The sequence below is a fragment of the Myzus persicae genome, unplaced genomic scaffold, assembly GCF_001856785.1.
Source record: "Myzus persicae strain clone G006 unplaced genomic scaffold, MPER_G0061.0, whole genome shotgun sequence".
Lineage (NCBI taxonomy): Eukaryota > Metazoa > Arthropoda > Insecta > Hemiptera > Aphididae > Myzus > Myzus persicae.
The window spans coordinates 1,554-28,801 of record NW_019102215.1 but is presented as its reverse complement, the minus strand read 5'-3'; the positions used below and the strand labels follow the sequence as shown (position 1 = coordinate 28,801).

General features: G+C 28.7%; 2 protein-coding genes across 4 annotated transcripts; both read left to right on the top strand.

Annotated features, from left to right (window-relative positions):
- Positions 1–193: 193 nt before the first annotated feature.
- Positions 194–21,020, top strand: LOC111031599 (proclotting enzyme-like). Of its 3 annotated transcripts, none has more exons than XM_022311630.1 (9): positions 194–356; positions 10,556–10,621; positions 15,707–16,077; positions 16,677–16,957; positions 18,930–19,126; positions 19,886–20,078; positions 20,202–20,479; positions 20,546–20,685; positions 20,745–21,020. In XM_022311630.1, exons 1-9 carry the CDS (start codon positions 329–331, stop codon positions 20,898–20,900), a joined length of 1,710 nt encoding a protein of 569 aa, XP_022167322.1. In that variant the 5' UTR covers positions 194–328; the 3' UTR covers positions 20,901–21,020. The 3 variants fall into 3 exon arrangements, with proteins under 3 accessions (XP_022167322.1, XP_022167320.1, XP_022167319.1); XM_022311628.1 differs by having other exon boundaries at positions 15,707–16,081; positions 16,669–16,957; XM_022311627.1 differs by having other exon boundaries at positions 15,707–16,081; positions 16,663–16,957.
- A 1,274-nt stretch (positions 21,021–22,294) lies between these two features.
- LOC111031588 (aldo-keto reductase family 1 member B10-like) lies at positions 22,295–25,531 on the top strand. Its single transcript, XM_022311613.1, has 6 exons — positions 22,295–22,825; positions 24,192–24,359; positions 24,436–24,552; positions 24,636–24,839; positions 24,911–25,266; positions 25,357–25,531. The coding sequence occupies exons 1-6, from the start codon at positions 22,751–22,753 to the stop codon at positions 25,397–25,399; spliced, it is 963 nt and encodes a 320-aa protein (XP_022167305.1). The 5' UTR covers positions 22,295–22,750; the 3' UTR covers positions 25,400–25,531.
- The last annotated feature ends 1,717 nt before the right edge of the window (positions 25,532–27,248 follow it).

Here is a 27,248-nt window from a genome sequence, read left to right as displayed (position 1 = left end):
CGCGCCACCGCCACTCCCGTCCGGTCGCGGCGATAGTGTGGTACCTACCTATATACCTAGCGCGCGGTCATCGCACGCACTGGAAACCCGACGGACCGGTGCGGCGGGCGGGGGCGGGCGGCGTTTACTCCCACGATTTGCGGCGGCGGCGGCGGTGGCGGCGGCAGCGGCAGCGGCTAGAAGAGATCCCGCGCGACGACGCGACGCAGTGCCGCAGTATCCGCGGGCCCCGAAATACTTACGGTCCGCTCTGGTTCGCGTCTGTTATGTGCGTTAATCGTCCGCACCGCCACCAGCACTACTCTGCCAGGGACGACACGCTTGGAACATGTGGTCGAGATGCGTCCTGATATTAGGTTAGTCGGATCATGATATAATATAATACCAAATAATGTGTATTGCACAGGCAATAGAGTTATGACGATAATAATATATTAAGTCGTTATTGTTAGTATCGTATTGCCCATGTCGCGGGCCGTACACAATAATATTATATAAATGGGGTGGAAAAGTCTGCGCTGTCGTCCAAGAGCCGATACGGATGACAGACAACTGAACGGTCACCGCAGCGCGCACAGGAGAAAAAACTCGGAGTGGTACTCGAAATCCTGACCGAAAAAATAATATTTTACTGATATATAGTATTATTATATAGGCACCTACCCCAGTACCGTCGTTCAATTACATTTGCACCATAATTACTAAATTTGGCTACAAATTATTCATTCGCTTACACTCAAAGTATAATTGATTGATTTAAATTTTTTTATGCTAGACATGAGTGAAAATAATGCTACCAGTGACCACATTGCCAATTCACGTTATTCCATTTTTCCTCGATACGTTGTGCTGAAACATAGGTTTTATTTAAAAATAATCTAAAAGTTATTGAAATAATATTATCATTCATTAATTTTTATTTTGGCTAATCATAAATCAGATATTGAAAACCTAAGCATTTTGCTGTTTTACTCATTTATCGCTAGTTAAAGAGCGTAAAGCTTATGGTGTAAAGTTGGGCACCGCTACCATAACTATTCTATGCAAGATAATATATGGTTTTCTATAATTATCCAGAAAAGCAAGTAAAAGAGTTAAACCATTTGCTATACCACGCATTAATTATAAAAAAGGCTTTTTAAGTCTTGATGGACCACGCCATACTTAGATAAATAACTTCTTTTTTTATAATGTAACTTGAGTTAATATGTATTGTTAGTGTTATTTTCTTTTCTTTTTTATAAAATTCAATTTGATAGAAATTATTTTTTGTGGGACCTTTTGTTTTTCGATGCGCCGCTGCAATGATACACTTACACCTCTAAAATAAAACAATTTTTTACTACTACACTCGGGTTGAAAATATGTTTGAGGTAGACCATGCGATCCATTACAGTAAATTAAAATACAAAAATCATATTAATTTTTAATACTAATTACAATAAATTTAACAAATACTTATTTAAATTTAAGTTAAAATTGTTTACCTTATAATACATTTTAAAATAAAAATTTTTTATACAATTATTATAGTAACAATACAATTTGAATATTAATTTAAAAATCCTTTTTTCAAATTTCAACTATCACATTGCAAGCGCTACCTATATATAATTGATCTTAATACAGCTCGAAAAACGTTTGATTTTGACTACCAAAATCGGTGTATTATATAAATATTATAAATTATAATAATACAAATCACTAAAATGTTATGCGTAGATACATGCCTTAATTATAAACTTTAATAAATGTTTATTTGTATTGTAGATACAAATTTAAAAAAAAATTAATTGAAAAACCTAGTTTCATTTGATTTATAATTTGTATTCAATTTTCGAAATTACTTTTTTAATTCTGATACCTTACTTATTATTTAAATCTAATGCATTTTTTTACAATTTGAGTGGTTAGCATGTGTCGCCTAAAATATATAATAATAATAAATTTGCATCTGAATCCAGTTGGTTCTTATTCATAATCCATAAAATATCTGCAACGTTATAGCTTACATTTTATCAGAATAGTATGCAAACTAATGTTTATGTTTTTTTCAATAACCCAGAATTATAAGCAAGTGGTGCATTCAACCGTGTGAGTCTTTTTGGCGCATCACGAATTGAGTTCATTAATTCAAATGTTTATACAAAATATTTTAAATTGTGTACATAATAAATTATATAGGTAGGTGGTACCTGTTTTTACTTTTTTAGTATAATATTCAATTGAATAAACCCAATCATTATTCCTTGTTTGTCAAAATATAATTCTTCTCGGTGTATTTTGCTCTCTAAATCTAAAATATTGGACACGGTTCTCTTATTATTTGTATTACTTTATGTAACAAATTTATAGAAATGTATGAAAACATTAAAAAATATAAAATTACATTTTTAAAAAATAAAATTTTAAGTAATTAATTATAGGTAGGTATTAAATTGATAAAATTATATATTTGAACTTAAAAGTAGGCTTGACATATTTTAATTATACGAGGTAGTCTCGATAGCCGAATATAATTGTATAACTAAAATACAATTCGTTTCGTAGAGGACCAATAAGATTACAGATTATTGTAGTGTGGTTGGCGCATTTCTCTAGTTGTATTATCTGACAACTGACAAGTGACAACATAACAAAGTCCAGTACTAATTTCACCCATTATGGTTTTACATCCTTCAGCAGAACGTTATGATTTGGTCCATTAAATTGTCTTCCGGTCATGTCGCGGACTTCCCGTTAAAAGAGCACGCAAAAATAAAAAAAATAAATTATAAAAAATATAGCCCGTTATGTAAAACTGTACTCATACTGGGCGGCGAGTCGTCTTCAAGTAATTCATTATGATTGAACTCATTCGAGGGAGACGAGTGGCGGTATGCTGGTATGTATATTTTTTTGGCAGTTGCACATTCAAAAACAATGGTCAATCATGTCCGACGTAATAACGCATCAAATATTCTCACAGGGGTAATGATTCGTTTAACAGAAATGTATTGGCGCATTGTTTCAAGTGATATATTGATTTCTTACTCTTGGAGACACTAGGTCATTTTATACAGTTATATTTCATAGTTTTTTACTGAGCTTACCACAAAATTGAGCCATTTTTAACAGTATTTTAAGATTACAAAGTAATCGGGTTTAAAATTATTTAAAAATATGTTTTCGTTGTTATTAAATTTAAATACAAAATAAAATAAAATTACATAATATTGTATTTAATATAATATATTCTATTGAGTAATGAATAAATTCAAGAAAAGTACAAGGACACAATCCCATAGTCATTTAATTAATGTTGGATAGGTAATACATTTTTAGATGTTTATTTTTTTTATATTTTTGAATTGGGTATCCTAACTATGCTAAAACCATATGATTTTATCTCTTACATACTAATATTAATTTCTTTAATTATTATTTTATGGGTATCCTTAAAATTTTAAACAAAAAATATTTTCAAAATTGCAAGAACAAAAAGAGTTATTATTTATTAATTTTATAACTGAACGGCAATTTTAGAATTAAAAATAGAAAAAAGACTTTTGTTTAATTTAGTTTACCTAAGGTACTTAAGGTAATGCATTTATTTACTTACAATTTAATATTTGCTTTTGTTGACTTAACAATTTAAATTTAAATATACCCAAACTATATGTCTGCAATAGTATATAGTAACAATTTATATAAAAGTTTTACAATTTTAATAATAACATTACATTTTTAAGAAATTTATTATTTTAGGATAATTATAGAAATATTAATAAGTATAAATTATACTATAAATTGTGTATTAAAAATGTATGCAACCCAATTCTGACTAAATGACATATTTGATTAGTGAAAAAGGGAAAAAAGAAAAATTTCTTTTATTATTTACGCATCCTGCAATGTTTATAGATTCATAATAAGGACTCTTCAGTAAATCGGAGGCGGTCCCCTTGGAACAGTCGATACTCCTTAACACTAGTACTAACACTAACATTAACTATACACTAGTTAACTAAATGTCTGGAACACCCGGAAATATTTAACGACCGACAGACGCGAGTATTCAAATACTTAAACAATAATAATTGACCCACTTGTCGCGGTTTTTTACTCCTTTTATGTTTTTTAATGGTTGCCCTTTTGTTTCGGGCTGAAGCGAAAGCCAGACGAGACAATAAATCTGAATTTATGACATCAAGCCCGTGTGCTCTGGTTGCCTGTCGTCCAAACAGAGGCCATATAATAACATGACGAGTACATGAACCACACGCGACCAATTAACAGGGATCTATAATAAAAATCTCAAGTTTTTAATTATTATGATTACGAGAGGAACAACAATGAATAAGTACTATGGAATTGGTAATAACTGGTATATGTGATATGTCAAATCAACTTGACCTGATTCCTTAAAGTTGTGTCATGGGTGAAACCATCATGCATTATTGTATATGTTTTTTTTCCGTACCAATGTACCATTACACAATAGTGTAACACCGACGAAATGAGTCAGTAAAAGGAGCGACGTCGAAAAAACGATAAGTCCTTCATTTTAATAATTTCAAGGGAAATGCATTTGTCAAACATTGTATTCACAATATTTATTTATATTATTGTATTCGATTTTTGTATTTGTACATCTTTGCATTCAAATGTAGGTATTGTTTTAATTTGTAAAATACCCATTGTTAATATTTATATTTACAACGTCTGACAATCTAATTGCAATAATTACGACATAAATGATTACAAGCGATCCATTACTATATTTCTTATATATTGATATAAAAAACTAAATAAATCCCATTAAGTAGAAATAGTATCAAATGATAAAAGTGTTGTAAACTTTGCTAAAAAATCAATAAAATCGAATTTAGAAAACGAAAAGAAACACGTTGGTTTGAATAACCAGTTAGTACCTTAACTGTTAATATATCTCATATTTCATGAACAACTGGAGTTTCTTGTTCTATATTTTCTAACGTTAGAATTTAAATAAGGTACCATTGTATATATGATAAACTGATAACCCATACTCACTTTCGGGTTTTTTGATTAATAAATGCATTATCCATAAAACAAACTAAAAATTATGTGTATTCAATTGCGAATTGCCATCAATAAATCAATAAAAAAAACTACCTACGAGTGCAATACATTTGAAAATTATGTATAATAAACACTTTTTCATCATCTTAAAAAATAATATTCTTATATCAAGTATTATTAGAGTATACAAGTTATATACTCCAATAGCTGTAAAAAAATGTTGGGTTTTCAATTATTCATAGTTGAACCAAGGAAACATTAACTTATAATAAGATTGATAGAAATAATTTTTTTTAAATGTTAGTTAAAAGAAATAATTCAAATATACCGTTGTTCTAAAACCATGTGACAAGTAACTGTAGTTATTCAAAAATTGTTATTATTATTTTTTTTTTTTTATAAGAATGGTTTCATTTTTTATGAAGTAATAATCTACTTATTTTTTAAATTTTGATTACCTGTCTTTACCATGAACATTTTTGCCAACATAAGAAATATGGTTTTTATGAATATTAAATACTAAGTAACACCACTTCACCAATGAATTATACTTTCAACAATTTAACCTTAAATTGTATTTAGTATACTTAAAAAAATATTTTTTTTATATAGTCTCTATTCTTACCATAGTTTTATTTTTTAAATTGTATTCTCAACTAGTTAACAAATCGTTGATCATAGTTATAAAAATGAATTGTATAAACATGATCCTATAGTATCGTATACCTCTATAGGAATATATAGGTATAATACAACAACAACGTAAAATACCTACCTATATTTTATGGTCGTCCATCAAGTAATGTTAATAAATTTCCTTTTGAGTTTTGAAGTACTACAATATTATACGAGTGTAATATAATTTAGTATATCTTCCCACAATTTTGAGGATGTCCAACGTTCATCCAAGATATCAATACACCCACATTTAAAAACCACGGTGTGAAAAAACTAGGTATTCGTTTAAAAAATCACTAAACCATGACTGTATAGGTACACACTTGCGTCGTGCACTTAAGCAAAAAAATATTCGAGGTTTTCCGGTCCTTATTTTTTTTTTCATATTATAACAACACCCATAAAACCAGAGACTTTGTTTGTGTCAACTGTGGTCTCCTGTGCATCGGTGAAAGCGATATGTAAAATAAAAAAATAGACGCAAACGATAATGTATTAAAATATATTCGTATCTACATACCTACTATTATAAGGCACATATATATATATGTATGCGTAGTCGGACGCAGAAAAATAATATCCTCTAAACTAATTTTTTATTTGAACGTCATATAGGCCGAATATTAAATCGGAAACGCGACCTGCACCGCCGCCGCATTGGCAGTCGTCGTCGCAATAATATTATAAATTATTATAATATATATATATATACCTATATTATATTTAATCCTATGCGTGTGCTCCGATAATATTATACATTCGTTTGTTTTCGGCCCGAAATGCGACGAATTCGCTGCCCTCGCCTCTGGCGGTCTTGTAGAAACCGACGACGTCGCCGGGTACGGTGCGAGCGGACTCGCGCGCGCGTGCTCGCGGAACGCCCGGCGCCGACGGTGCAGCGCGCGATAAAGACCGCTGTTGCGGCGGCGACGTCACCCGAGGGATATTTTCACTGGCGCGGAAGGAAACGTCCGAGAAGAAGAAACACAACAAGAAACGTGTTATTATTGTTTATAACCTCCAATTAATAATTTGTTCACCGCGATTATTCACGTCCGGCGCATATGCGTTGCGTATATGTGTATCTTGGTCACGACCTTCGAGTATCCGTGAACGGCCTTGTTGGGGCCGATATTCGAGCGAGAGAAAAAATAATACATAGGCACACGACGACGACGACGTATATATTATGCTAGTTTTCTTTTTCGTGTCGACAAAACCGATATTATAATCGTGCACACTCACAAAATATTATATTATTGTATATTGGAGTGCGTGTACGTATGTAATGTATGTATGTGTGTGAGTGTGTGTGTGTGTGTGTGTGTGTGTGTGCACCTGCAAGTAAATATTTGAAGACAGCGAGAGAGAGAGAAGACAATTGATGAGTATAGCGTTACACTGCTGCAAAAACGCCATTTCGTGGGCGGATGTATCTCCCGGATATTGTTTACTTCGACTTTCAGACAATCTCGTTTTCACCAGCCATTTCGACGATAACATCACTTTCGGTCAAAATATACTTCAAACCGTCAAATGTTTTTTATTGCTGTAGAACTAAGGTGTCGTCATACCTAAAAAGTATCAAATGAATTAATAACATGGTTAATAATAGTTATGGTTTATCGACATTCAGTCGATTTTCAAATTAAACACGTACCTAATTTTGTTTTATGAAAACCATTATTCGTGTCCATAATCACGATATAATATTATAGACCCTATTTTAGGGTGATTATTAGTGATATAATCAATATTATGAAACGACCATAATATAAACTAGATGTATTATTATGTACTAGCTTTATTACTCACCAACACTTTTATTTTTAAACACAATTTAAACTGCAACTTAATGTTTGTACTTGTATTTTTTCTGTAAAGAAATAATAGCAAGACATATTATTGAAGTTAAAATTATATCACAAATCAATTATTTACTCTTTAAACTTTTTATATTATTGGTCTAAAACTCTTAATAATTAAGGTAATTCCTTCTATATTTCATAATTATAATTTATAAATAATGATACATAAACCAAATATCTACATGCATACTAACTTGAAAATGGTATAATGATACCTATGACCTACCTACCTTTAGTATAATACTTAATATAATAACAATTTCATTAATTCTAAAAATACGAATATTATTATAAAAATTCCTTTTTTGAATATTTAATTTTAGCTATAAAAACCTTAACAAATTTGTATTACCTACCTAATAAATGAATTCTTAAAAAGAAGATATTATTGCATCAAATGAATACCTATAAATATTTAAATTTAAAACAAAGTTTATAAAAAAAAAAAATATCAATGAGTCAATAAGTAAAACATTTGTTAATTGTTTAATACACGTGCATGGCCAACATGTCATGCCTACACAATGAATAACATAGAATAGTTTAGGTGGGATTGTAATATTTATATTTTGACATATTTACATAAGGTATTGTCTTAAAATATTAAAACACTAAACTAATAAAGTAATAACTAATGCGATCCGTAATAAGATTTCTGTAAACCTTTTATTTTCTACTTTGTTATGTTACCATATTCCATATGTTACTGCAACGAAATTGAAGTACACGTAGACATTATTTCTGATTGTATTAAAATGATAATTTTTTATGAATAACTTGTGCAAGTAGATTTTAGGTACGTCGTCCTATATACCAATTTTACATTTGCATGTCATTCATCATCTATAATAATGTATTCAATATTCACACCGTATTTTTGGATCATTTTCTCTGCCCCATAAATTAAATTCCACATGACACAAATTATTTGATTTCGTCCAATATTCCGTGTTATTTGTATGAACTACAAGACCGAAGTGAGTTCACAATTTTATTTATAAACATTTTATTTAACTCTTAAGTTAGCGGACTATATACGATCAATGCGCACTTTGATTAAATATATATATTGTGTGTATGATTATGACAGTTACAGTTTATTTAAAATGCTTTAAGGTATATTTTAGTAAATTTAAGTCTCTATTATAATAACTAACTAGTATACCTATATGTAATTTATTAAGACTCGTAAATTCACCGCTATTAGTTTAAATTCCTCCAATAATTATGGATATTAAAAAGATTATTATATTATTATTAATTTCCTTTTAACTTTTCAATAACAGTGAGACACAACATAACATCAGTACCTATAAAGTATATACTATATACATTTATTAAAGTAATCACGTACCTATATTATTATGTACGATTTATTAAATAGTAGGTAGTTGATAAATAATTCATATATATCATATATGAATGCATCTAAGCCAAAAAGTAATACATATATATTACATAATATGAATTATACACAGTGTGGTTCATAAAGTATACTTATCTCAGTTTCATTATTTATTAAACACATTTATTTAAATTTTGATTTTTCGAATTTTATACTAGATTTACTTAAAAACCATATTTTTAAATAGGCAAGTAACTATATTTTTTTTATAGGTACTGCATCATAGGAATTCCTTGTGACGATACAAATTTGTTTTTATTTTTTTCAAATGTGAACCCATCTATTTTTTTTTTTTTTTTTTAAAAGGGAAAACCCCCCCCCCCCCCAATTCTCAATTCTGCTGTAATTTTTTTAGCCGATTATTTCATTTATATCACGTGTATGCAAGTCTATATTCAAACGCTAGTAGTTTTCTAAATTATTAATCTTTAATAAAAGTACTGAGGATAAATAGTCCATAACAATAACATATTATGATAAAATAAAAATATTTATTACTTATAATATTAATCTAGTAATATTGACCATTGTATCATTGACAATGACAATTTTCATGAGTATAATACTTACAGTAAGTACTAGAATAATAAAATGACCACAAACATTTTATGTAAAACCATTTTAAGAACTATTTTTAATTTAAATTTGAATAAATTCATTATTATAAGGTAAAATGGAATGAGTACCTACTGAGAATGCCTGGTAGATTACAATAACTGGATTAAAAAAATGCAATAACCAATAGGTATTTAATTTTTGATAGCTTAATGTTAAATATGAGCAAAATTGTTAAAATTTGCAAAATAAAATATTTACCTAATTATTTTAACGATTTCTATTATCATATTGAATTATAAAAAATATGTTGTTTAATATATCAAAAAAAATATGATGAACCTATTGATATACTATATATATATTATGTATTATTAAATTAATTAGTATTCTAACATATCACAGAACAATATGTACATTGAATATATATACATGACATTCAGAAATATATATTAAATAGGTAATAATAATATTTTCCACGACCAAACTAAGATTTAAATACTTTTTTATTTATGACATTAAACCCAACATTTAAGTATACATTTAACCAACCAATGTAAAAAGACAGTGTTGCGTAACTAACTTTATACCTGTATAACAAATTTAAGTACAGCTGTCAATAATTATTACTGCATTACTTTAATATAGGTATTATGACTCTAAGTCAATTCATTAAAAAAGACATAATGTATTAACTAACTAATTTGAAAAAATAACCAAGGAGCAGTTATAGTTTTTTAATTTAAGCCCAATTTTAGTAAATACGTAATATTACATTATAATTATTGTCTTAATCTTGTAAAATAATAAATGTTTATTTTGTTAACACTGGCATATCATATAATTATAACGTTTTATAAATTGTACATTTTGTGTTTTTAAAATTAGAGATTTTCGAACAAACATTATATATAATAATAATGTTATAGACGACTACTGACTAACAAAAAAATGTTTATTATTAATGTTTAATTAATATAATAGCAAATGACAATTTTTTTTTCAGGGATATGTTACTTAACCGTAAAAGCTGGTGTTGCAGTTCGTCATTTTGAAAACAGTTATTCACAAGGTAATTCCGATGATTCATATCCTTATACGTGTATATTATACATAAATAAATTAGGTACCTATAAAATAATAATAGTACGAACTATGTAATATACGTCCATCTAGGTCATTATCACCCTGACGGTAATTCTAAAAAATAATAGTTGCGTAATATATTGACCTCCGGCACTTTCTCCAACCAAAAATGTTTTGGTAGAAAAACCTATGAGGTGGGTACGATTTTTTTTCTCCGCACCTATCACGATTGTCCCGTATGCGTTTTTTTTTCTAAGAAGTCACAAATAGTTGCACAACCGGTGTGTGTGTGTGTGACATTATGTAACGGATGTATCGGACGAGAGAAAAGTAAAAAGCAACGCGCGTGTGAGAGGAAAAACAATTATGTTTATTTTGGCGTTCATATAATATTACATATTATTACACTGATAAACGGGAACTGCATTTCCGATTTTTATGTTGTCGTACTTTCTCTGATGTCCCATAGGAATTAATTTTTGTGTATAAGTAATTTAAAATGTTTATATAACACGGTAGTTCAATTTTAATCGTTGTTATTTTAGATATTATTAATTATGTTGGTGTATTTATTTATTTTTCAATTAAAAACAAGCCTATAATCAAAAGGCAAACCAACCATTATTGCTGCGATGTATCATTATTGTTATTATTACATTTGTTTATATATTTGTTTACCTATGTATTACATTTTTACAAAACAAAAGACATTACTCTGTTCTGAACACCTGACGGTAAAGCACCCGGATATCGTGCATAAAATGGAAAGTAAATGAGTGTGGGCGGCGTAATATATTTTCTTTAAAAACACGCCGATTTACATATTATACGCAGTCTGTTTTGTCGGGTCGGTGAAATATAATATTAATTTTGTATAGTGTGTTCAGGAAGGTTACAAGTCCACTGTTCGCCACACGCTCGGCAAGTTCAATTGGTTGTACATTATTTTCACTTTGAACAACCTACGAATAACATTTTTAAACCAAGTTTATTTTTATTGATACAATATATACGTAGGTTTAGTCTCTAAACATTTTTAACCTACACGTTCATTTGTAATTTTTATTCTTTTAAATTATTATATAGTCACTGCACTAGAAAGTAACATCATTTTAAGCTTAAACCCATACCTAGTTACCCATAATAATAGTGTAATAACATACAAATTAACTAATAATGATATGAGCGCTTTACATTACTAAATATCATCATAATGTATAGGTAAATGAAAATAACCTCAAAAAAGAAAAATGTTATATAGGAAGTCAATTTAGTTTAATAGATCCGATAACTATCTACATCATTTCAAAATTCCAAAAAATAATAGTTTGAATACATTGAATAAATGTGTACATTTTTAATACAAAAACAAATAAACAATCAACAGTATTTCTATGTAAAGATTTAATTTTAGTTCACTTGTCACATTTAGTCATTAAATGCCATTCTTATAAAAAAAAAGTTTTTTTTTTAGAATATTATTTTATAATGAATAATAGTATAATTAATATTCAATAAATAGTAATCAATCGTTTCAAAATATTTTTTTATTATAAATGATTTAAAATCTACTCAATTAATCTTAAGCGTAAAACTTATTGCATATAGGATTGACACATTCCATGAAAACAATTAGGATTTATATAGAAAGAAAAATACAAACTACTCGTACGACTCGTATCTACGTCATATACAGAGTCAAACTGTGTCATGATTAATGTTAGCTTGTAACATTCTATTTATGAGCGTAAACAGTAGCAATGAATGATCACCAGATAGAATAGCATTTAAATAAATGATTGATAGACACATGAATAATAATGTCGACTCTTTGAATTTTCGTATTGGAAAAAATATGTTTTATATGATATAAAAACCACTTTAAATAGGTATGAAGGAAAAATTTAATTAATAAGCAAATATACCCTAACAAATATAATGGACATTTTAATATTACTTAAAGTTAGCTTACGTTTTTTTTTCTTATAATATAATATTTTTATAGTAATTTGTGAGAATATAATGTAACTGGCTACTAATTAGTGTGGGTTGTTGTTGTTTTTTAGAAAGAAAATATACACCACGCCTCGGATGCAACCAAACGAGTGAAAGTTTTTCAGGTGTAAATATCGTTTATTTCTGAGCAATGTTTATTCCAATCATACGCATAAAATCAAAATTTACTATTTCTAAAAATAAACTATATAAGTAGTTGCAATTCATTATTTCACTCTAACTACTATAAATTAAAACTCAAAATTAAATATTATTGAATACTTCTTATTATTATTTATTACCATTCTGTTTCAATTCTTAACTAAAAAACTAGTAATGAATTTAACTACGTTAAACTAGAATATTTAGCTCAGTACATTTATGTGCATTTATTTTACAATAGAATAAATTAGATATGTACAAATGTTGGATAATGAACACGTATATCATACAAAAACTATTATTTTTTTTACTTTTAAATCATAATGATTAGGAAGTTCTAAAATGATCATATCGTATAGATAATTAAAGCAATGCATACATGTAGAGTAATATATTATATTACAAATGTTAACTTCTTCGCTGTTTATACATAAACTAAACCATTATATAGATGAGTGTTAATAATACGAAAGTAATATTTTATATTATTGACATATTATACTTCAATTAAAATTGTATGCCCTATCTATTACAATATAAAAGTGCCCATTAAAGTGAAATCAGAATTGAAACTGATAAGGAGATAGGCACCTATAGGCTACAGTACCTATATGCATTTAAAAGTCCTTTACATGTCTCAGTTTCTTGTATGTAATAAATATAGATTTGAACTGTGATAAAACGCACAGAAAACTTTTGTGTAAAACCGTTTTCTTATTTCACCCACTGATTAAACAAACACATATCTCTTATCGGCTATCTCAATAATTATCACATGAAAGTTACATTGCTGAGAAATAGACTAGAGGGCGCCTAGCTTTATTTGGATAATACATACAAACGCAATGTTTCGTGGAACCGTCCAGAGAACTGATCGGTGATTAGTCAGTTAGTTATCCCATAGTGTTGCTAATTTACTTCTAATATCAAAGTAGGCCGACGTTATCTTATCGACGATTGAATTCACTCTCACACTATAGATTTCCATCTAATTTTTTCCATTCTTCGTCGGTTTTGCGGTTGCGACACTATAGGGCGTCCGAAATTGTCTAATGATACCTATGTAAGTGTGTGGGGGGCACAAAAACAGATAACTTTCTATATGTGTCAAGTATAATACTTAGTTATTTGAATTTTATTTTTATTTATGATTATTATTATCTATTTTTATTCTTGTTGTACCTCACCTAAACTGATCGCAAATTTATAACCATCGGCGCAGCGCCTACGTTCATACATATAATTAGCAGTACACCAAATCTGAACAAAAAAAAAAAGTAGCTCTCACTTATATTATTTAAACGTTAGGTATATTACCTTACCATTATACAAACAACATATACTTACATTTAATCGTTATTATGATGTAAATACGTATCATTAATAAATGTTTAATGAAGCATTGAAGCACCTACTGAAACTATTTATAATTCTACAATAAAAAATAATTTGTATGATCAATTAAAACTATTCTGTCAGCAGGCTGTAAACGCTTTCATGCGAACATCAAATAACTATTGATCGAACATTTATAAATCATTTAATAATTTACACAGAGTAATACAAATATACATATATAATTAAATTCGATATTTTCTCAGATATTTTTTAGTAATTTTAACTTTGGAAATTTATTAATAACCGACATTGGCCCTTTTTTTCTATTAAAATAGAATAACCAACCTAAATAGTTAGAAGGAGATCCGTTGAGTGGTTATATTAGGTTAGGTCATGATCAGCAAACTAATTCCTCATACAATAATTGGCCTGGGAGATCGCCGTTTGTTAGTAATATGCAGATGTAGAGTGTAAAGGTCTTAGAAATGACCCGTGATTAATTAACTATGTGGCAGTCAAAACAGATATAAGAGGCATGTAAAAATATGAGAATATAACATTACTTTTACTTGAATAGTTAAATATAATTAACAGCATATAATGTTATTTCCCATTAAACTTTTCATTTCTAATAAATAAAATAAATTCTACTTGTTGCAAGTTTGACTGACTATAACCTGACAAAATATGTATTTATCTTTTAATCTAAATAAGGCTTATTAATTATTAGGTGCTTATTATAAGTATATATATATAATATATATATATTATAAAACTTATTTTCGTATATCATGTCCCTGTGTTATGTGTATTGTAGACTGTAGACTGTAGTATTATAGTAGTGGGTACCAACTTGAGGAGAAAGTGATAAGTGGTGAGTCATTTATATGAATTGTTATCATAATAATTATTATACCTACTATTGCCCATTCAAATAATAATATTTCTAATAAAACAACCCGTGGTAATTAATAATCATCTTCTATAATTACCAATTCTTTTTCTTCCTCTACGCTCTTGCTGGCTCCCAACTATATGGATAGTTGCTATAATTACCATTTACCAATTACAAATAATATATTTAGTTACCTACCTATATCAGATGCTCGGCGGGAACCAAGAAGTTGATTCCATTTCATTATTATAGTTAATGATGTTTGTTTTGGGGATCTAACAATACCTACTGCGTTTTGATACATGTCATATTAGTCAACACATCATACAGATTAGTTTGTTTATTGAGGTATATGATTACAAATTATTTTAATTTGAAATTTTTTTTTATCTGAATACAATTTTGTTTAATGCCTTTCAGCTCTATTTCTCCACATTTCTTTTAAAATAGAACTAAGACAGTAGGTATAGTTTTCAAATATATTTATTTTTGGATGAATTAAAAAATATTTACATTTAAATGCAACTCTTGTTCTTTAGAGGCATTCCTCTCCCCACAACTATAGAACATCTTCTATTGAATTTCAATACATGTAAACCATAAACAACTAACATTTTTAATTGTCAGTGTAATATTGTGAATTTCTTCTAATTTATTAATGATTTATATATTTTATGACAGCTTACGATTTTACTGGTAGACATCAGTATAATATAAATCGACCACCTAGACAAACTGTAAGAGAATCTTTCCACTTTCCAACAAGTGATAATCAGGATCATGCAGGGTATAGCGATGTTACATACCAAGAAGAAGGTAGAAGCGCTAAATCGGGTAGACGTGCCAAATTACCAGCCGAGTTCCAAGGACCTCTACCTGAGGAACAGACTGAATATCCGCCTGTCGGTTCGGAAGAAGCTCGATATTTATCTCCACAAGCCATAGCCAAAATTTCAGAAACTCTTGGCGCTATCAACACTGTGGGGAGGTACCTAGTTAATTACACACGGGGAACCACGGATGATCGACTTGACAACCCACAGAGTTATCCAGTAAGTAAGTATATCTTTATAGAGAATAAAACAATAACCTTAGGTAATATATTATTATTAATATATATTTTATGCATAATTTATCAACATTTTTAACAATAATTTCGAATTAACTTATAAAAATAATATTTTCAACCTCTTATAATTTATAAAGTATGAATCCCAATAGATATTTTTTCACCACCTTAGTTTTTTTCATACGAACAAATAGGAAGAAGTGTCTCATTTTTTCACTGTCTACATTCAATTACCAAATATTCTTACTGTGCCCCGGAATACACAATTATTATATCTTTAAGATTAGAAAATAAGTATTGTTATAAGAATTTAAAAATTTTAAATCACCTATAGTATCTATAATTATAAAAATAAAATATGGATTTTAAATTACCTACCTATAATTATTCAAAAGTCAATGGTGAACATTCAACATAGTCTATTCATATAAGTTACTTACTTTTGGCACGTATAAGTTAGGGGGCCAATTCAACAGGTACTTTATCAAATTAAAGATAACATAAATAAATTGACTTCCGTATTAAACCGGATGGGTCAACTGAAATTGGTTGACGAATACTGATGTAGGAGAAGGTTTGCAGAAACAAGGTGACCTGCCAACTGCAATATTCACTATCAGCAAGAACGTGCTTGGTCGAAATATGACTGACATGGTGGTTAAGCCCTTGGTGAGTCTGGGTTCAGGCAAGGTGGTGTCGCAGGACAATAGACCGTGCTCTACACCGGATGGTTCTCAGGGAAACTGCGAAGACCTTAGCAACTGCCCACAGCTGTTGCTCAACTTAGGGCATCTTAGACAATCTATATGCTTTAAGAATCTGTTCGTGCCAGGCGTGTGTTGCCCAAAAAAGACATCTGAACAGTAAGTATTTACTATTTCTTAGTACCTATAACTTAACCGGAAGGACTAAAAAAAATAAAACTAAAATTTACATTTTTAAAATACTTAACACTTGACAGTAAGTATATTTAATAAGAGATTTTAGAAGTTTACAACCTATAAGATAGTTAAAGTGGATTCAAAAAACTCATACATCCCACAAATCAATGTTCACTCTACTTAAAAATGTAAAACAATTATTGCACATTTGGACTTAATATATTTCTTAACTTTGATACGTCCTGCGTGTGTGCATTGTAATATTTATTATCACCTAATCAACATTTCTGCAATACTTTTTTTAATCGTATCGAAATAAAATATATTGACCAAAGCTACTTGTATATACCGAGTTTAATGTATAGGTACTTATGATCAGCCCTTATTTGATCTTCTTAAATGATTTTCTAAGCTAATAAAAATTATTTTATACAGAATAAATATTACAACTACAGTTCATAATATTTACACACATAAACCTACGCGCGAATTTTTTTTTTTTTTGGAAATCGTCAATGGACATTTTTTGTTTCAACACAGCATGCGAGTAGAAAGTAATCCAATTGGAAGGGAAAAACGATTTTTAATAATATATACATATATACACTATATTATTCTTCTTTAGACCATTATCTCGTCCGTTTGTCTTATTCATGCGTAAAACTTAATTGCCGATGACCTTGCCCACCACATTCACCGTGTCCTCACGCGCGCGCGCTTTCTTGCGATTACGATATAGGTACACAAGTGAACAGTCGCGTCTATGCACGACATGCCGAACATTACCGAAAGGATAAAGAAAGGACAAAAAAACAATACTCGGCTATTCGATTTGTAACCGCTATTGCGCTCTATTTAACGCGCTTACTATAAATTTCATTTGTTTATTAATAACACGCCTGTCTATGCGTGTTTGACTATCTAATCAAACAACATTGATTTTCACTTTTCATTTTCACGTCACAAAAATAATATATTATTTATTCACATGCATATAAAACGGGTTAATTACAGCGAAAAATATGTATCAAAATAAATTAGGAAATTCTCATATGTAACGCGCATGTGTTGAAACACTGTTGTGCAAACACTTCCGCAGTTATTATTGTATCGAGTTTGACATGATTTTCGTTTTCACTCTTAAATAGTATATTAGATAATTCCATTGTGTCTACGAACTACATTTTTCATTTTTTAATATTCAATAGGTAAATGACGGAAATTAGTACGTGGTCAAAAAGTAATGCAAGTACCCCAAAGTCATTTGTTAATTACAATTCAAGTAAAAATGTCGTCAATTTAGAGAAATTGCTCTTGGTATAATAGCGTTTTAAGTTTCAACATTTTATGCGGTCACTCATCTATTACATAGGTATTATAACAATCGAATTTTATGAAAGCACGAATCTGTGGTCAATTCAACAATTAATTTTACAGCTACCGTAATTACTGATGTATAAAAACATTACCCGTATAAAAGTACTTTTAAATAGTTTAAATAATAATAGTTGTTCAATTTTTATTTCGTTTTTAAGCATGATCAGTTTTTCTAACTTTCTATTTTTGTGTTTTTAAGTACAATTCGCTATTTAGTTTTATCCACTCTACTACCGCATTAAATTAAATACTTTTAAGGTTTAAAATGTAACTAAGAATTGCATTGTTTGTCTAATAACATGCTGCAGCATAAAATAAATTTTGAAAAGAAAAACATTGAATGAAAATATACTTCATGTAAGTAAAAAAATCACAGTTCATATGTATTGTAGGTTAGGACATTAATTTTAAAACACATTATGTAGGTACCTATATCTTATGTAATACAATTTAAACGAATCTTTATTCAACAGATTTAAACTAATGGCATTTTAAATGCTTAAATACATTTATATAACATAACTATATAGGAAAAAATAGAATCACTTGTTTAACTGTATTTTTTATTATCTTATAGACAAGTTCCTGAAAAACCTTCGAAACCTGAACACTTTGTGACTCAAACTACAGTCACTAGACCCCCAATAAACACTCGGCCACCCTCGGCCACTCGACCACCACCAGCTAATATTATCACGTTGTCTACTAAAGCACCAATACAAGTAGCAACCAAACCAACTACAAGTTTGGTGTCTTCTAATAATATTGATGAAGGTAAATATAATTGATAAATAATATAATAATATAATAATAATAAAAAAATATATTTTCTATATATTTCTATATGTTTATAAATTGTGATTGGGAGTTTTATTTGATCCGTGCTTGACGATTAAGCGATTCAAAGCCTAAAATAGTTTATAATAAATTTATAAATTTATACACGCCTAGATTATAATTTTTATGTTTACAATGCATATCATTATATAGGTAATTCATTCTTGAAAAAAAAATCAATATCATATTATTTTTAAAAGACAATGAGTTTATGCATTCATTATAATAATACGATACAAACATTTATACATGCTATTACACTATAGTAATAAAAAAATAGATTTAAAATCAAAAAAAAAAAATTCCATGATTGAAATGAGCCATAAATATAAGCATATACTTCTAATTGTGTGATAGAATTAAACTCGGATTTAGTATGGACTCGGAACAATGATTTTCCGTAAAACCTCATATCAAAGTAGCAGTTGGTATTTTTCAAGCTTCAGTAAATTTGTTTATTTCACACGTAGTTGATTAATAGTATTTACAGCAGGACTTAATATACGGCAACCAACTTGGCAGTAGACTTGTCTTCAAATTATATTTCAATTATTTTCAGTGGAAAAATGCTCTTATAAATTATAAGAAATAATTTTACAAACTCCAGTTTTTCTGACCGAACTATAAAATTAAATCATAATAATTTCATATACTTTTTGAACGGATAACTTATATACATGGTTAATTTAAAATTAGACTGTGGACGACCTGAAGTACCAAAGTTCCGAGTAGTCGGAGGAGACGAAGCTTTACCAGGTCGATGGCCATGGATGGCTGCTATATTCTTACACGGTCCCAGGAGAACTGAATTTTGGTGTGGAGGCTCATTAATTGGACCAAGACATATTCTTACAGCTGCTCATTGCACACGAGATAATAGACAAATGCCGTATGTTTTATTCGTTGGTAGAATTAATTTTAGATAAACATGTCGAGAAAACTATTTATCATAATAAAAAAAAAATCATTGATAGACTAAAATAATTTATTTCTGACGAATTTTATTTTTCAGTTTCAATGCCAGACAATTTACAGTTCGACTGGGTGACGTAGACCTACGCAGGGATGACGAGCCTTCGTCTCCCGAAACATATTATGTTGTCGAAGTTCGTGGACATAACAAATTCTCCAGAGTTGGTTTTTATAATGATATTGCAATCCTCGTATTAGATAGACCTGTGAAAAGGAGCAAGTACACAATACCTTTGTGTTTGCCTCCTAAAAGTTCTAAGTCAGATACTTTTGTTGGACAGAGCCCAACAGTTGTAGGATGGGGTACTACGTACTATGGTAAATTAAATTTGAAATAGCCATAATTGATAAGATACAATTTATATAAAATTAATTATTATACAGGTGGTAAAGAGAGTACTGTACAAAGACAAGTTGATCTACCTGTATGGAATAATAACGACTGTGACAGGACTTATTTCCAACCAATCAATGAAGACTTTATTTGTGCAGGATTGAAAGAAGGAGGAAAAGATGCTTGTCAGGTAAATCTTAATCTAAAAGTATCTTAAGAAAGTGTACTATAAAAAGTGTATTATTTTAGGGAGATTCTGGAGGTCCACTAATGCTAAAAAAAGATGGTAGATGGATACAAATTGGTATTGTATCATTCGGTAACAAATGTGGTGAACCTGGCTATCCGGGTGTATATACAAGGGTCACTCGATACTTGGATTGGATTAATGATAATATTAATTGATCATATTCTGAATAAGCGTCAATGATAAAATATGTAAAGTAATAAACGATAGCGTAAATGCCAAACTTATGTACCTACCTATATTTATACATGTATTTTAAATAGAGATATTACAAGATTCATAATATATCTACATAATATTTTTTCTTTCATTATCGGCATTCTCGTCGTTAGTAAATTAAAAATTATTTTATATGTAAATCGTTTTGTAAATAAAATATATGAATAGAATTTCTCATGATTTAAATTCTTGAATTCTCAAAGAAATATTTAATATTAACTATTTATTTATTGAATCGTAACCAAGACTATTAGACATATAAGTAGTCTAAAATCTATATAATATTATGAGTTGTAAAATATTATAAATTCAACCGATGCATTTAAAAAAAAATATATTTTACAAAGTATAAGAAAATTGCCTACACTTGTATAATGTATAATTTAATAAAATAATTATATTTGTATATGTTACAGAGTTATATTAATTATTTATAATTAGTTATTTATAAAATTGAGTTTCCAAATGTATTTACATTTTTTAAATAAACATTTACCTAACTGTTAAAAAAAATTCAATTTATCCATAAACCATGTATAATATTATGTAATATTATATAATAAACACATTTGAGTGAATCGCTAAATAAAATATTATGTAATCCTTTCTTATGTTATTTTTGTAAAAAGTGGGCAAATGAGTATTTAAATTAGTTTCAGTATTGTACTATTATAATATTGAAGAAAAGAAAAGAATTGCTAGTATGAAGAAATTAACCTACCTGATACAGAGTAGCTACTCGTACGTCCTACATAACACATCAAAATACCGAACTGAATTTTTAAATAAGAATGGTTAAATAGAACCCCATGTTTTTCTAGAACACAATAGAAATTCTACCAGTAAGATCATATTATTATATTTTATATGAATTAGAAAATTAAAAAAGTTAAAATTAACCACGCAAGATAGTATAATGTATTACATGGTTTTGTAAACAAATTGTATGTGAATATTTTCTTTTTACGCAACACATGTAATAAAATAAAACTGTGATATATGATGCATTTTAAATTACTTATTAACCTATAGAAAAAGACGTTAAACAGCTTCATATTGGCATACAGATATTTTTACCAATAAAAAATTAATTTCATTAAATTAAATATTAATGCATTTTCTATAAACAGTAATAAATTACCCTATACACAATTAGGTTATTCGATCGGCTTCTCTCGGCGTGTTCTGCTAAAACACTACGTAATATTCTTTTAGAATTATAAATATTTCGACTAAGTATATAAATGAGTTTAAAACTATGTTAATTGTTATACTGAGTAGTGAGTACTGTCATACTACTTTACTGGGTATTGCCGAGTTGATAATGTTTTTAATTATGATAGACAACATCATTGCATTGTTAACTATTCTATTTTATTTTTCCAGCCTAAAATAAAATATTTTACAATTATTTTGATATTATGATAAATCTATTTCAAAGGCTAACACTGCAAATACAAAACAGTATTCTGTAAAACTGTATACGCCTCAAATTCTATTATTTATCTTGTATAAATTGTAAGATATTAGATCAATTATACAACATAACAATAAGATACTTGAAATTGATTGCTCTACCCCTATTGTAAAATGAATTATGGCAACAATAAAAATGCCTGTATTCACTGTTCATTGTTCAGTTTATCATCAATGTACAGTGATGCACAGCAAGGCTTTTACATTCCACTGTTGTTTACGTTGCATTATTTAAACATTACACTTGGCGAATTCATTGGAAACTTAAAAATTTCCTTTTAAAAACTAAAACGAAATAGTTTTACTGGAAAACATGGCATCAAATAATCAATTTGTAACATTTAATAATGGTCAAGAGTATCCAATTTTAGGATTTGGAACATGGAAGGTAATTATTAATATTAATATTATTATATTATTATATTAAATGATTAAAATACCTATATTTTCTTAAAAAATGTACATAACTACTGGTTTTAATTTATTTTTTCAATTAAAATCATAATATTTTCAAATCAAATATACATATTAAGCAAAAATACACAAGCGATTTCAATTTCATAACAATACATATTGAACATGCTGTACTAATATAATTTAGACAATACTAAAAATACGTGTCAAAACTTCATATAAAATTTTTTAAAATAGGAATTTTTATTAACTTTCTGTAATTATTGTGATTAAGTAATGTTATTTAATGATTTTCACTAATTTTTAAATGTTAGGATAACTACGTCATCCCATCAAGGTTTATTAACTAATATATCTCGCTAGTGAAACATAGTAAAAACTTAAGCTTACAGAGATTCATCATAAATTATTAAAAAAATTATTTTATAACTAAAACCTATTTGTGTAGTCTATATTTAACAAACACTAATAATATAATAATACTTTTGATGATATTTTGCACAGTAGTATTTTATAAATTATTAATAGGTAGGTGTATTGTTATAGTTGAGCTAGATTTAAAATAAAAAGCTAATAAAAAAAAAAAAAAAAAATAGGTAGGTGTCTCTGTCTTACAATAGAATATTAAGTCTTTAAGTCTTTTGTGTTGAACTTGTCGGTAATATTAGGTGGGTATGGACGGATGTGTAATAAATTTCACAATTTTTCGATATTTTCAGTAGTTTTTTTTCTACCCCAGAAACCAGTGAAAACATAATTTATGACCTCTCTAAACTATAAAAAAAAACCTGATTTAATTAATTCACTAATTCATTTAAGGTCTTATACAACTTTTTAATTGAACGCTACATCCACATTTTCGTCTTATAAGCGCATAACGTATACAATTGTGCTAATAATTAATTTAACTAAGTTATGTTTAATATTAATGACTGAATTAACGATCATTAAATTTAAAAGTAGGAATATCATCTAGTGAATCTCATAGGTAACATACAAATTTTAATGTCATAACTCGCTGACAAATTAATAAATACAAAAAAAACTGGACTCGTTCCGTCACAGATAAACTATAATCGTAATTCATAATATCACGTGTCCAATTAATTTTGTAACTCTCAACATTTCTCATTTCATACGGTTTTTAATGTGATTCACTAAAATAACGTTAATGATGACGTATGTGAGCTGTAAATCAGATATAACTTCATTTGCGTATACCATATGATTATTTTTATTTAGATCAGGTAAGACAATAAGTAAACGTATCACGTATAATGTTAATATAGTTGAAATATATGGGATGTGAGTTTTATGTATATTATAATTTTATAATGTAGTCGAAACCTGGAGAAGTTGAAGAAGCAGTGAAAGTTGCAATAGATACAGGCTACAGACATTTTGATTGTGCAATGTTTTATGGAAATGAAAGAGAAATAGGAGATGCTATTAATCAGAAAATTGATGAAGGTGTAGTAGCTCGTGAAGATATGTTCATTACTAGCAAAGTAATAATTACATTATAAATTCTAAAGATATATAGAAACATTTATACAATATTATACATTTTTTTCCTGTGTTCAGTTATGGAATATTTTTCATCAACCTGATATTGTAGAAACTGTGTTAAAAAAAACTTTATCAGATTTACAAGTTGAATATTTGGATTTATACTTGATTCACTGGCCTATGGCTTTCAAAGTAAGTATATATTGTGTCTAAAGACACCGTCAATATTTGTACCACTATATACGTATAGTAAAACTACTGCAACATAATACTAGGAGGGCGGATTAAATGATGATTTCATTCCAAAAGACGATGACGGTAACACAATTGAAGGTAATGGTTCATATATTGATACATGGAAAGCAATGGAAGAATTGGTAGAAAATGGCCTTACCAAATCAATAGGTGTATCAAATTTTAATAGAAGACAAATTCAAGAAATATTAGATGTGGCTACCGTGAAACCTGTAAACAATCAAGTACGTATACACTTATATTTCACCTGGAATTTGTAGAGCTCGTATAATTCATACTTTTTTGTTATTTATAGGTTGAATGCCATCCTTATTTAACCCAAAAGAAATTAAAAGAATTTTGTGACGAGCATGACATAATATTAACTGCATATAGTCCACTAGGAAGTCCAGATAACCCATGGAAAAAACCTGAAGACCCGACTCTTTTAGAAGATCCAAAAATTATTGAAATCGCTGAAAAATATAATAAAACTTCGGCTCAGATATTAATAAAATACCAAATTCAAAGAGGAATTATGGTTATTCCGAAATCCGTAACTAAGAGTCGTATTGAATCCAACTTTGAGGTATGGGACTTTGAACTTGAACAAGAGGATATTGATCAAATTGATACATTCGATTGCAACGGCCGTTTTGTGCACATGAAAGGGTATCTAAAATATTATTTACTACTTAAAAGTTTAAAATATATTTTCAAATGTATTCACCAATATTAAAAATGTTTATAAATATTTTTTAGGAACATGCATTTTAAGGATTATCCATTCATTGATGAATATTGAATTAAATATACATAGTTGAAAAGTGTTACTTTTTAGTTACTCTGCACTATAATAAATATGCACATGAATACATTTTATCACCATATAAATATAAATAATACTTTATTATATTTATCGATCTCCTTTTATAAAAAAAAGAAATAACATGCCAGCCGATCTATACGACTATACTCAGTACATTTTTAGAATATATAGAATTTTTTTTCAATTATTTAAATAAAGGGAAAAACTAATAGTTGGTATAATACTATAATACTGAGTATTTTGAATTAAATTAATATATTAATATATTTGTACATAATGTATAAGCTAAGTCATTTCAACAGTCAATTACACTAGTTAAGTTAAAAAGTTAATTAGACAATTATGACGTATTGTACACACCTGCAAAGAGACTATTTAGATAAGGATCTGGGTAGCCTTTTTTTGTATATTCATATTATTTGTTATATTTTTTAATTTATAATTTTTAGTTACGAGACATTTAAATGTTGTAATGATTTTTATTTATCTAATTCGTTTTTTCTATTCAATTACCCATACCTACTACAGATTATTGTAAGAATTTAATGTTTAAAAGTGTTCTTACATTCATAATATTTTGTAAACCTCTAAATACGTTTTTCAGTAACTCCACTGATGTTTTCTGAATCTTATAGTTAAGGATTATACATCTTTTAATGCATTTCAATCATATCACATTATGGTCGTACGCCGACGTACGGCGTTGTAGAAAGGCCACATAATATACACCTTCATTCACTCCGGGGTTCGTCTTGAGTTTCTACTAGATTTATGAATAATATACATCGTCACTCAAAGCAGCCATTTCAATATAGCAATTAAACAAGGTAGTGATGATGTCGTACACGATCTACCTAAATCGGCGATCTACTGGTTTTCCGTGCGCCGAGCGGTGCCAAGATAATTTACGATTTTAAGATTAATTTTTAGATTATTAAATCATAGTCTAAATTTTATTGATCCAAGTACAGGAGCACATACTCAGTCAATCGAGGGTCTTCGGCGTATTGTGAAGAAAAGATACGGTATAAAAGTAAACGGAGCTTCACCTTTACTCGAAAGGCAGTTGAAAGAAGAGTGTTGGCGATCACTTCATCCGTCCGTAGATTCAATATTTGACGATTTTCTTTAAGACATGAAAAAACATTTTTAGTTTAAGGTATTTTATAAAAATAATACTTGTATAATCTTTGCATATTATTATTTCGTTGTGATGAAAATAATACGGAAATTAAATACTATTTTTGGTAGATCGCGCACTACTTGAAAACAAGTTTGGTAGATCGCGTACGACAAGAGTTCCTCAAACAAATAATATTGGTAGGAACCTACTACTTGGACTTAGTCGCTCGGACAACACAAAATAATTTAGTTTAGGCAGAAATCGTTTTTTTTTCTGATTGCAAAATTGACAAAGTTGGAGTAAATTAATATTTATCAATAGCATTGACTATAGCAGGTATATGGTGTAAGGAGGCATACAACTTGGATTAATCCACCGTGGACGCAGCATAAAGGCATAATAATATCAACACTCGAGTCTCAACAGTCAAGACGTATCACACGATGTATAGAATGTAGATTTGACTTATTGCATTATGTTTTCTACTGTCAGAAGTGGTCCCCCAAAACTTTAATTTGAACATTGGTAACACTGGCTTAATAGTTTTTTTTTTTTTACTTTTCAAAGACAAAATGACTGCCGGCTAGACACTTTAGAGTTATTAGACTTGGGAGTACCAGACACTACTACACGACCATGGACTCTCCGTACTGTAGTACAACTAGTACTATTATAGTGTACTGTTGTACAGTGTTCTACGGT